The following is a 12,372-nucleotide window of genomic DNA, read 5'->3' on the forward strand; positions in this document are numbered from 1 at the left end:
TCAGTCAGCCCTCGGCCCGTCCCGGAAGGGGGAACGAGGAGAGCCTCCGCGGCCGCCTTCTGCCCTGAAGGGACGCGGGGACCCCGCGGCCGCCCCTTGCCTTGGCCGCGGCGGGCCAGGAGCTGCTCCCTGACACCAGCCGGAGCTACCGCCGGCGGGAGTTAATCATTAAATCCCCGGCAGATCCGCTCCTGGCCGGCTCCCCTGAACCGCCTCGGCCTTCAGCCGTGCCCTGTCCCCTTCTGGCCTGACCGAGCACCGCGGCGGGAGGGGAAGCGCAGGCACGGACGGAGAGACCTCCCCGCCGCCGCCCGACAGCCGCCTCCGGGCCGCCGTGCGAGGCGGAGCCCCCTGGGCGGGCGGGACAGCCCTGCCCGCAGGGGAGCCATGCAGCCGCCCTGGACGGCGCCGTAGGGCACACCTGTCCCCCGCTGCCGCCCCCGCATCGCCTCTCCTCCCCTTCACGGCGGCGCTTGGCCGACACCATCTCCGGCCGCTGTGGCAGAGCCCCGGCCCACTTCTCAGCCGGCGCCCCCCGCGCCCTCAGGCCGCCGCCGCCGCGCCCGCCCCGTCCGCCCGCTCCCGTCCCCTCCCGCCGCCCATGGGCGCCGCCCGCGCCGCGCCGGGGCAGACCCGGCGCCGCTGAGGAGCATGGCCAGGGGACCCGAGCAGGGGGACGCCTTCCTGCACCTCCCGGCCGCGCAGGCGGTGCCCGCCGAGGCGCAAGAGGAACGCTACGCGGGGCTGCTGGGGCGAGGCTTGCTGCCCTGCGCCCGGGAGGCGCTGCCCGAGCCGCCGCTGTCCGCCGGCATCAAGGCAGGTAAAGGCGAGAAGCCGGCAGCGTGCCCTGCTCAGCCCGCGGCGGGTAGGTGCGGGCAGCCGGGGCAGGCAGCGGGAGCCGCTGCTCGGGGTCCGGCGGGGACGCGGCTGCCGGGCCCGTCACTCAACCCGCGGCGGGCAGGGCGGCAGGCGGGAGAAGCGGCGTGTTGCAGGACCGTAACGATGCCCTTGGGTCTCTCTTCTTGTCCCCCGCGGCGCTCAGAAACACACTTCGGCAGCGAAGCCCTCTCCTCGGACGAAGAGGATGCGGATGCTCGCGACGGCGCGCTGATAGCCGCCGACCAAAGCCCGTCTTCGAAGAAGACCATCACGCGGATCATGAAGGACAAGAAGAAGCAGACGCAGCTCACCCTGCAATGGTAGGGCTTCGGAGAGCCCCCGCTGCCCGCCCTGTGGGCTCCAGGCCTGAGCCAGCTTGTCTGTCATACTCAAAGGGACCTTTCTCTAATAGCTGAGCCGGCAAGGAGGACGACATCTCACAGTTTTTTTAGAAAGAATTTGTCATTTTTGGGGTGTTTCGTTAGTTGTTTTTTGGTTTTTGTTTTTGTTTCGAGGGTTAGGGGTTTTTTTTGTTTGGTTTGTTTGGTTTGGTTTTTTTGTATGAGTCTTATCTACAAATAAGGACACCCATCCCCAAATCTCTGCATTTTGAAATTATCAGAAGTTTGTCACTTAACAGAAGTCTCGGTCAGATTCTCACACTATGTGGCTATTAATGAAATGTATCATCAAAATGTAGAAATGAACATTTAAGAATTGCGTCTGTGAATGGCTGCTCCTTTTATTATTCTTTAAGGCTGTGACAGATTTTCACAGTCTTACAATGCATTTCTTTTACATTGTGTTCTCCCACCTGCTGAGGCCCTAACTTTGGTTTATTTTATCTGGGGAAAAAAGTTAACCAACTAAGAGGTCAAATTCTGCAGACCTTAATTGATAAATGTTTCTATTAAAGTACACTTGAAATTAGGAAGGAGTGCTGTTGAATTAAATGGGAACTTAACTACCAAATGCAGACTGTCAATAGAGATTTTGGTTTTCCTTCTAACTGAAAAATTAGACTAATCCAAATTATTCAGTTTCTTTTTCTAGTTTACATCTGAGTGTAAATAGTTAAGGATTTAAGTCTGGTGAGTCAGTGCAAAATTATTCAATATGCAGCGCTTACTACACAGTATTTTCTTACAGATTTGTGTAATTTGAGAAACAAATTTATTGCACTTCATCCCAGGAGTAGTGAACAATGTAAAATGATAAAGAAAAAAAACCAACAGGACAGCAGTGAAATACTCAGCTGTTACCAAGGGTTCTGTTCAAGTGAAGACAGTCAGGTTTTTGCTTCGGTTTTAAAAATTTTACTTTAATGACCATCACTCAGCTCTTGTATTCTGTAAACTGATTGGGAAGCTACACAGAAATTCATCTCCTTCAAAAATCGCTCTTCTTTGTTTTTTCACTGTGGTTTGAAGCATTTGCATGTCCAGAGTGGAAATTAAAAAGCAGAAGGAGGAAGAAAAGAGACATTAGCTCAGGTGTTGAGGATACAGTGGGACAGAAGATGCAAGTCCAAGTCCCTGTTCTAAAATCCTTTCAAAGGACAGACTTAAATCCAGGTCTTTCATAGTTTAGTTAGTGCGCTTATTTTTGGACTAATGCTGGCTCTTAGGTGATGATAATTTAGTTATTTAAGTAAAGCAAAAAAGTCCAGACATTGAAAAAGACTCATTAAGAAAAGAAATCTGGCTCCAGTTTTTCCATATTCTGCAGCTAGCCTAAGCACCAAGTGTGGAGTCAGTCTGTAGTGTCTGTCATGTTCAGGAGAAACTCATCCGTGTGATCTGATGGAATTCTTCAGTGAAATTAAAAAAAGAAGAAGAACGGAAAAAAAGAGCAGTACCAAAAACTGGAAAATGCAATCAGGAGAAATGGCATATTGCTTCTTACTCTGGCAGTTTCTTTCTCTACACAGGCTGGAAGAAAACTACATTGTATGTGAAGGAGTTTGTTTACCAAGATGCATCCTTTATGCACATTATTTAGACTTCTGCAGAAAAGAGAAGCTGGAACCTGCCTGTGCTGCAACTTTTGGGAAGGTAATAAGTAAATGCCTTCATCATTTCTTAGATCGATTGTTTGATAGAATCACAATTTAGTCCACCTGTGTAAAAAAATCTTTTGAAATTCACGTGTTTTCTATTGCAAATGTACATGGAATCAGACTATTAACTACACTGTCTCCTATGGGGGAATTTCTTAACATCACCTTTAGGAGATTGAAGCTGAAATTCCCTTTGATTTATTGTTGTTTTTATTAAAAAAAAAAAAGGCATTCTCTCTGAGTGCTTTTTTGTTTTCCTTTTAGTTGATGACATTAATAGGTTCTTTCCACAAAACCAGATCTGACATGGAAGACACTTATAATTATACTAAAGGCAATGTAAAGTGAGATGTGACACAAGCAATACTAGAAGGGAAAAGAAATTAATAACACAAAGAGCTCCCAAATGAAAAATTGTTGATTCATTTTCTTTTCTGCCCTTCCCTACAATTAATCCTGAAGCAACTTAATGAAAGGAAGAATTGAACTCACCAAGTTAAATCCTGAGTATTTAGTGAAACAGGAAACCAAAAATGCATCAAGGATCATCTTTTTTTAAACACTACTGATTTAGTAATGGTTCATACATAGCAAACGCATTAATTAAATAATAATAATGGATTTAAAATCTGGTTCATAAAATGTTTGTTTCCTATTTTATTCTAATTAAATTGGATACACTAAAAAAGTGGATATCTAATTTTCATATACAGTTTCAGTATAAATGAAAAAGACAATAGGTTCCATTTAAACATTGTTTTTACAGTGATCTGTCTTTTAGACATATCTATTAGATCTATCTCTATTACTGAATTAATTTTTTAGATCACACTTTCAAATAAAAAAAATCAATTTATCTCTTGTTGTTTTTGAAAACCGAATAGCTAGATGACAGAGTTTCCCCTGGTTTTGTTTAGATCTCTGAAACAAGAGATGCAGTTGTACTTTAGGAACTTGAAAATAATAGAATTCTGGTGAAGAAAACTAGATTTTAAAGTGTAAAAGTGAAAACAGAAAGGGAGAATAGGTGGGAAGACTGGAGATACACAGCAGGATGGACAAGGATGGAAGAAAGCCTGCAGTGTGAAACAGGACCTAATCATTTATGTTGTGCCATAAGTACCAAAAAGGTTTTTTACTGAACTATCTTAGACCATGTATTTACACTACAATTTTTCTATAGACAGATTGCTACGAAATTTTACCGGTGTTAGAAATTAATGCAGTTATTTTCTCTTTAGACCATTCGCCAGAAGTTCCCTCTCCTTACCACAAGGCGGCTTGGAACAAGGGGCCATTCAAAGTAAGGCACAATTACGTGTGTATCTGCTTATAGAGCTAATTTTAGGAATGATGAGTATTTCCATGTCTCCTTAATATGTGCTAACTGTCTGGGGGCTTTATTCAGATGATACTCTACAAGTGATAACTTTCATGTACATGATGAAACTGATGCTCATATTCAAGAGCTTAAGTTTGAAAACATTGCTGCAGGAATAATTTCTAAAATTAAACCGATACAGCTTCTAAATCTTGTCATTGCATTTATAGACCCATGCATATGTTGCAAATATGTGTCAAAATATTAGATCTAAAAAGCATTTATAATACCTACATCTTTTTATAGCTGCCCATCTTTCTATAACTAGTGATTTTATTTCCCTTTTGCAAGCCTAACAACTTTCATTGTGTTCTCTACATAACAATATGGATTCACTTAAATACACCACCAAAAAAAGCATTGTTTTAAATTGGGAATAAGGTATACTTCTGCTCATTGTTGTAGGTATCTTAAAAAATTCTGAAAAGTACACAATTTATAGTGCAGTCATTTAATAAATAATGTATCCTGTTAATTTGTATATTTGATCTGTGAAATATTAGGTTGTAGGAATAGATCATAGACAATTCTATATCACCTGGTGGTAAAATTTTTATTAGTTCTGGTTCTGGCCTTATGCTTTTGGCCATGAGTAATTTAATGTAAAACTGATATGAAGAGTGGTAACACACATATTCCCTCACATCCATTTTGCTAATGAATAAGATAGAAAACCGGAATAATGATAGTAACAGAAGAAACTCAAACATTCTCTTTTTTTTGGAAAACTCTTAATTTTGAGCTACTTAGCCTTGAAAGACAAAGTCACTCCTGTCTTTCAGTAGTTTATAAGCAAAACTCAAAACAAAGGGAGACTGAAAAGGAAAAAAAAAACCTACAAGATTCGTTTTCCTAAGTGATACTAGAAATGTCTGAAAGATAAACTTTTACACTCATAGTTTTGGGAGGTTGTTAAGTGTTGTTATACTTGCTTTTCTTCCTGCCTTAGAAATACAAGAAATAGATAGTTGAATCCACCTTAGTTTTGCTGAAGAATGAATGTTTTTTGTGAATTTTAGGTTTTGTTGCAGAAAAAATGAAGTTGGGAAAGAATTTAAATTCCAAATTTTTGCCGAGACATTCTGTTTCTTAAGCATGTCTCAAGCATTTATTTTAAATAACCGTTAATAAAAATAAAGGAAATATAGTCTTCATGGAATGTTATTCCTTTTTTTTTTTTTTTTTTTTTTTTGGTTTCAACAGAGGATAGTTCTTCCATAGTGTCTATCACAGTCTTACAAATTTGTAATCCATTAATCTCTTTTAGGAGATAGTACTCAGTGTGTAATGTATAGAGGAAAACTGGAACTGAAGTTCATTTCTATTTTTGTAGGTGACCTATAGATGCTGAGTAGAGGGTTTTTGAGGAGAGCAATTATTGGAAAGGTTATTTATTAGGGAAAAGAAGGAATTTTTGTGTTGTCTGCTGTGATGAACTTAAGATGTGATTACAGGCATAAGATGATATAGACATAGCTTTGCTGCTGGTGTTGTGTTTAAGATTTTAAGAGATCTGGCATTCACAATTTGTGCAGGAATATTTGACAACCTCCTAATTCATCAGTGCCTTGGTGAATTCCTAGTTGGGTTCATAACCCAACATATTTGGTGAACCACTTAGTTACAATGAACAAGATAATACAAGGGAGAAGTCTCCCACATGCTCATTATATATTTGTTCTGACATATCTAACAGATTCATAGATAGGATCCAATGAGGATCCAAACTTCCAAAACATATCATGTGTCTGCATGATTTAAGCACAGTAAGTCAACCTTTATTAAGCAAATGAATATGTTTCAAATATGTATATATCTACAAAATTAATTGTGTTGGAACATGTGTGACTATATTCCCCTTTTCTCAACAACATTAAACAATATTAATATAGAAATAACTCATGCCCAACATTTCTTTGGCAAGATTCTATATCCCTACTGACCTTGTTGGTATTATGTGCCATATTTTCATATGGATTAACTGTTCTTGAACAATTTCCTCAAAGGAATAAGGCATCAGCAGGTTTTATTTGAACATCTGGCACTTGTTTCTCCATATTTTTTCATCAGTTTTCCTCAGAGGCTTTTTCTCTGCAATTCTCATTTCTGCTAAGATTCATATACCTTGATCTTGCTGTGCTAAAAAGGACCTCACAAAAGGCATAGATGACAATATTTCCAGTTCAGAGACCAAATTTAGCAGCAAGTAGTCATAGAGAAGTGTCAATATAAATCACAGAATCATGGAATCATAGAGGAATAGAATGATAGAATGGTTGGGGTTGGAAGAGACCTTAAAGATCATCTAGTTTCAACCCGTGTGCCACAGGCAGAGACATTTTCAACTAGGCCAGGTTGCTCAAAGCCCCATCCAGTCTGGCCTTGAACATTTCCAGGGATGGGACATCCACAGCTGCTCTGAGCCATCTGTGCCAGTGCCTCAACACCCCCACAGTAAAGAATTTTTTTCCTAGTATCTAATCTAAATCTACCCTTTCTCAGTTTAATGATCTCTGATAGTCTATTCTTCTGTCTCTGGTGTTGCGGGCCCCTCAGAACTACAGACTCACTGAGGAGCAGTTGAATTTCTGATTTCACCAGGTAGCAGTTAGTCACACAAATGTCATTTACAGAACTGTTTCCATTAAATTAATAAGAAAGTTAAAGGACTGTAATTAGTTTCAGTAAATTACTAGTTACGCTTTTTTTATGTCAGCATGGACCTTAAACGTTACAGGCTGTTTCTGGGTTACTGGGACTACTAAGAGAGCTCTTACTAGCAATTAAATCATATTTTTTGAAGCATGATAGTGTAGTGACATTGTATTATTTTTATTGCTGCTATCATTATTACAATATAGTGCTAGTAGGAGCAGTATTAGTACTAACTATTCCTGACAGTGATGTTTTATATGGCAATATTGCCTAGGAGCTCGCATCACTGTCCGGGACTTTACTGAGTCAGATGCTGCAAAAGCATGAAAAGGAAGAAGACAATTCTTCTCCAATGGAATAATTGTTCTTATATTGTAGAGAAAAGTTAACGCCCCGGGATAAAAGTGCCTTCCTGGACACTGCAAGCATGCACAGCAATCTATTGGTAGAGCCTGGCCGTGATCAGAAGAAAGCAAAGAAAATAATTTCCTTTTTCCATCATCTTCAAGGTGACGGAAATTGTTTTTCTCCCACACTGATTCAAGCTCTTTCTAACATCCACATGAGCACAAATTGGATTTGAGGAAAAGCTCCTGCACTAACATATGGAATACAGTTGCTGTTCTAAGGTGTGTGATACACAAATGTTAGTTCCTCCTCTGTTCCCAAACAGCATCTGTCATCTCTAGTTCTGGGCAAAGGACAAACTTAAAACTGAGTCTAATGATTCCTAGAATTCAAGTCAGAATCTTTCTTTCTCTGTGTTTACATCCAACAACCCGTTTATACAAAAGTGTCAGTACTAAAACTCCTGCAAACATTTGACCAAGAAGGTCCAACACATTGGACACAATTTTGTAAACAAAATACATTAATCTCTCATGCCCATGCTAATCACTCTACATAGCTGAAAGTAAGGGAAATTTTCTATATTACTGCGAGTGAAAGAAGATGCAGCACCAGAAATACTGCAAACTGCTCTCTTAGATTAGTATTTCATAAGCAACAGTTCTCTGTTCTGAATCCACCTTTTTGATTGGTAATGTTGAACATACTGTGGTCAGTACTAGAACTCAGGTGTAACTTTCACAGTACATGAACCACCTGAAGCAGCTATTTGGGAAAACATTCAAACTGCTCAGTCCATACACATGGAAGACTGTTTGAGCTCAAGTTACAATTTAATTTCTTTGTAGACTTTGATCAATGATGAATCTTAGCTTTTATCCATCATGTCTGAAAACTATTATCTTATTTATTAGGAGTGATTTAGTGGGTTAATAAAACTGATATGGCAGCTGGCCCTGTGATAAGAAGTTATTGCAAGTCCCTGAGCAGCTTAAGCCTGTCATTTCCTTATCAGCCATCATTTGTGTCAGTGTATGCTAAAATCAGAGCTACAAGTTGTGTAGGAACATATGTTACAAGAAACCACTGAAATTAAAAGAGAAAATTAGTTCAGCTTGTTTTATAAAATGTTTGTTTCAAAAATTGAGAGTAAATTCCTTGTAGTGACTGATTACCTTTTATTAATTGCACAATAGGAATAATAAATAGTAAAATACAAACATACTGTACATACACATAAAAATATGCATGTAAAGAGACACAAGGAAGGCATTTGAAGATGTAGGTTAAAGATGTTATCAATGTGTCTGGGATGGGTATACTACTTTCAAGAGGGAGCCTAAAATAAGCTATTCAACTAAGGACTTTGGCTAGTAAGAGAATAATAATCTTCATAAGTTATTACTCTATGGAATATACTAGACAGATCTTGAAAAGTAAGATCACATTATTTTTAATTGTTTCTGTGTCGTGAATGGAAAGCTGTATTTTTTAGCACTAAAAATTCAGCTATACATTACTGAAGAAAAACAGAATGATACCAGCTGTGCCTTTAATACACACAGAATATGTACTGAAAAATATCTATTCTCTACATAACAAGATGTCTCAGTGATAAATTCTGATATCTTGGGGCATTCCAGCAGGAGCAAGTATATTGTCTACCACTGGATCTAAATCATACAACAGTTCCTCTTCCTAGCCCAAATGTATGAATATTGAATTAGATGTTGAATAATCTAGATATTGAATCCTAACTTTGTAAAGAAATAATGCTTTTCCTTGCCTCTGGTCCATTCCAACCTTAGCAAGAGGGGATGCCAAATTTATGGTGAAAGTGTAAAAGTATTTTTCTTAGAATTTAAAAATTGCATGCGATTGAAGCTGGGAGATTTAAATTGTTGGAATGGGATGTGGGCAAGTGCTTGCTTACATGGCCATTGACAAATGTGCTGATAACATTGTTAAAGAAGCAGTCACAGCTCTATTATGTTTTACATCCTGTTCAGTGGACTCCCTTTGCAATGTAAAGACTAAGTAAATGCTGTTATTTCAAAGAATCCATACATGTATATTTTCAATACCTCTTGTATCACAGTAAGGAAAGAGGGGAGAAAATTTTGGCTTTCCTAGAGGTTGGCAAGTGCCACAGTGACCTAGCAGTGTTAGGTAGACTCCTCAGTTTCAGGAAAGCAGTAAAAGTGATGGTGCCACTTTCTGTTGCATTTCTTGGCTGTAAAATCCTGAAGGCACACAAAAGACTGTCCAGAAACAGAAAAACCATTTCAGCTGAGATTGTCAAAGCTACCTAGGCTAGGCAAATATATCATCCAAATGAACATTTTCTTAGGCATAATTTGTATCTAATGCCTTTAACCAGCTTTGTAAATACAAAGCACGTAAGGGTTTTGTTCTTGCCTGTGACAGTTCCATACAAGAATAAACAAAATATTGTGATTTTTTTTTTAATGGTCATTACCAGGATCAGCAGAGATGAGATGAGATTAACACTTTTGTTGATGTGTTCTATGAACTATTTGCTGGGGCTTTGTGTCTCAAGAATGCGTTTCTTCAAGCTTTTGGGGAGTGTCAGTGAAATCAATACAGTGTGTTGCAAAGTGCTACTTTGAAGCAGCTCAGTTAAACCAGCTGCCATGGTATTTTCAAACTAATTTTAGTAAAAAACAGATTAACCTTAGTATTCTATCCATAACAGTCTTAGACAAATTTTATTTAACACAATCAGTTTTTAAATCTGTTGAGTGGAATTTTTAAGACAGGGCCTATTACCTTTGATAGATGAACTCAAGCAAACTTTGCTATGATCAGTAAGGAAAGAGCTGCTCCCAGCTTGCTCTCCTGCCCTTCTCTCAGAGGTCACTTATTTTTGTAGCAAAATTAGTGGAAAGCAGTAAGTAGCTACTTCACAGCCAGTTTTCTTAGCACCAACCCATCCTCTTTAGCATCTTTGGTGTCTTTGGTTAAAGTGTTGGGTGTGAGCACTGCAAAGGCCAAGCAATCTTTCCTTTTTCAAGCTCTATTTGGGAGCAGTAATCTCCAGGAGAGCAACAGGGGAGACAAATGTGGATGAGATGTGTGTAAATGGCTTAATAATTTAGCGTTAGTCAGCCTACAACCTGACAGAAGAATGAATGGATGACAAATTATCATTATTAGTCATAGGCGACAGAACACTAAGTTATAAGGTGCATTGGCAAGCTATTTTCAACTGAGAATGGCTCTGAGGGACTGTCTAAATGTAATAGTGGCTAGCAAGATAAAATGAATCTGGTGGATCAAACCCTTTCAAACAAATGAAGTAAAATGAAACAGAATGCATATTAGGGAAAAGAGATGTAATATGTTTCTGGATTTTCTTTTCCAGCTACATTCTTGTAAGAGAGAAAGTATTCTAAGTTTAACCCTTGAATTTTGGATCAAATCATGACAATACTCTTTTCTATGACACCAGATTTTGTTCCATGTCAGTGAAAGGAATAATTAGACACTGTATAGAAAAGTTTTCAGAAAGCATTTAAAATCAATTTGACAGCTTTTTTTACTTCACCTGTCACTCATAAACACTCTTCTTTTTTTTTTCCGCAGGTATCACTATTATGGAATTGGCATTAAAGAAAGCAGTGCATATTACCACTCTGTGTATTCTGGAAAGGGCTTAACCAGGTAAAATAACATAACTTTTGAGACTTTTAACAGTGAAAGTCTAACTATAACCTTCCTTTGGGAAGGTATTTGTAAGACGCTAATTTTTGTTTCTACAAGAACTAGTATTGTTGCTTATCTCAGTGTTTTAAGAGGTTGATCTATATATTTTGCTAGTGTCTTCCAGTTTGACCTCATCACAGTCAGTGTAGAGCTGCATCAACTTTTAACAGCAGACCATTTGTTCAAGTTTGTATGAGGGAGCAAAATCCCATTTCCAGAACACTTGGCTAATTTTGTTTGCTTGTGTGTCACCCTGTGAGTTTTTTCCCCAGGACAGCTTTCCATTATGAAACATCTGGAGAATGGTGTGAAGCTGGCACCTGTGGGGCAGGAGGGAGCGGTCAGTGTAGATTAATATTTACAGGTCCTTTGACTGGCTAATATCAGTTTAGACCTAACCCAGGAAGCTCTAATTATATTTATTTAAGGGACAGCTAGCAGGATCAATATGTTACGATAGCTGCCTGTTGGTTTGCCAAAGATTAATAGTTCGTAAAGCAAATGTCTCTGTTCACATATGGCTTGAATGACGGCTTTCATTGTCTGTGGCAGTATACCTGGATAAGTAGGACTCTGAGAAAAGAAAGGAATAAATGAGTTTATAATCACAGATAGAAAATTCGACTGGTGACAGATTTCGGTTATATCCAAAGAGACCTTTTCCAAACAATAGGACAAGTGTAAAAATTGAGGGTAATGCTGCCAATGATGCTTAAAAAGAGAGAGTTCTCTCCACAGCAATACTTAGGGTGTAATAGATTGGAATATTCTATTTCTTTGTCTGGTATTTATCCGGAGCTGTGGAGGTGTTGCTGGTACACAGTGTATTTTTCTTTCATAATACAGAACTACCTTGAACAAATTGTTCATTTTGTTGACTAAAAGACAGTTGTTTTCATTTAAGGGAATATAATAATTCTTACTCCTCAGCTTTATGTCAGGCAGTCACAGTGTAGCAGCAAGCAATGAGTGCAAAGAAAGTGGAGGTTCTGCAAAGTTCCCTGCAGCTGGATTTCTGACAGCATACACTCATGTAAAGATGGCACAGATACTCTCTAAGATTTTCAGGGCTACTGACTAGATTCACTAATTAGGAACCTTTTGTCTGTGTTAGGACCTGTGCTGTCCTGTATGAGATGTTGAATTTTCAGGGTCCAGCAGTTCAATTGCCTCCCTAGCTGAATTAAAACAGAAGCTCAGATACTTACTTTGCACAGCCTGGCCTGTCATGGTGATTAGATTTTTCTGTGTGAAGAGAATGATGCAGTAGCCTGGGGTTAAGAATAAGCTTCTGGATAAGGAAAGAATCAGGCAGTGGAGGGAT

General features: G+C 39.4%; 1 protein-coding gene across 2 annotated transcripts in view; it reads left to right on the forward strand.

Moving 5' to 3' along the window:
• The first annotated feature begins 588 nt into the window (after positions 1-588).
• Positions 589-12,372, forward strand: part of RFX6 (regulatory factor X6) — a 34,419-nt gene continuing 22,635 nt past the window's right edge. For both annotated transcript variants that reach the window (XM_032101545.1, XM_032101546.1), the window contains exons 1-5: positions 589-820; positions 1,043-1,199; positions 2,810-2,933; positions 4,180-4,241; positions 10,929-11,006. In XM_032101545.1, the coding sequence (XP_031957436.1) occupies positions 652-820; positions 1,043-1,199; positions 2,810-2,933; positions 4,180-4,241; positions 10,929-11,006 (590 nt within the window). In that variant the 5' untranslated portion in view covers positions 589-651. The remainder of the gene's footprint in view (positions 821-1,042; positions 1,200-2,809; positions 2,934-4,179; positions 4,242-10,928; positions 11,007-12,372) is intronic.

This window comes from Corvus moneduloides, chromosome 3 (assembly GCF_009650955.1).
Source record: "Corvus moneduloides isolate bCorMon1 chromosome 3, bCorMon1.pri, whole genome shotgun sequence".
NCBI lineage: Eukaryota > Metazoa > Chordata > Aves > Passeriformes > Corvidae > Corvus > Corvus moneduloides.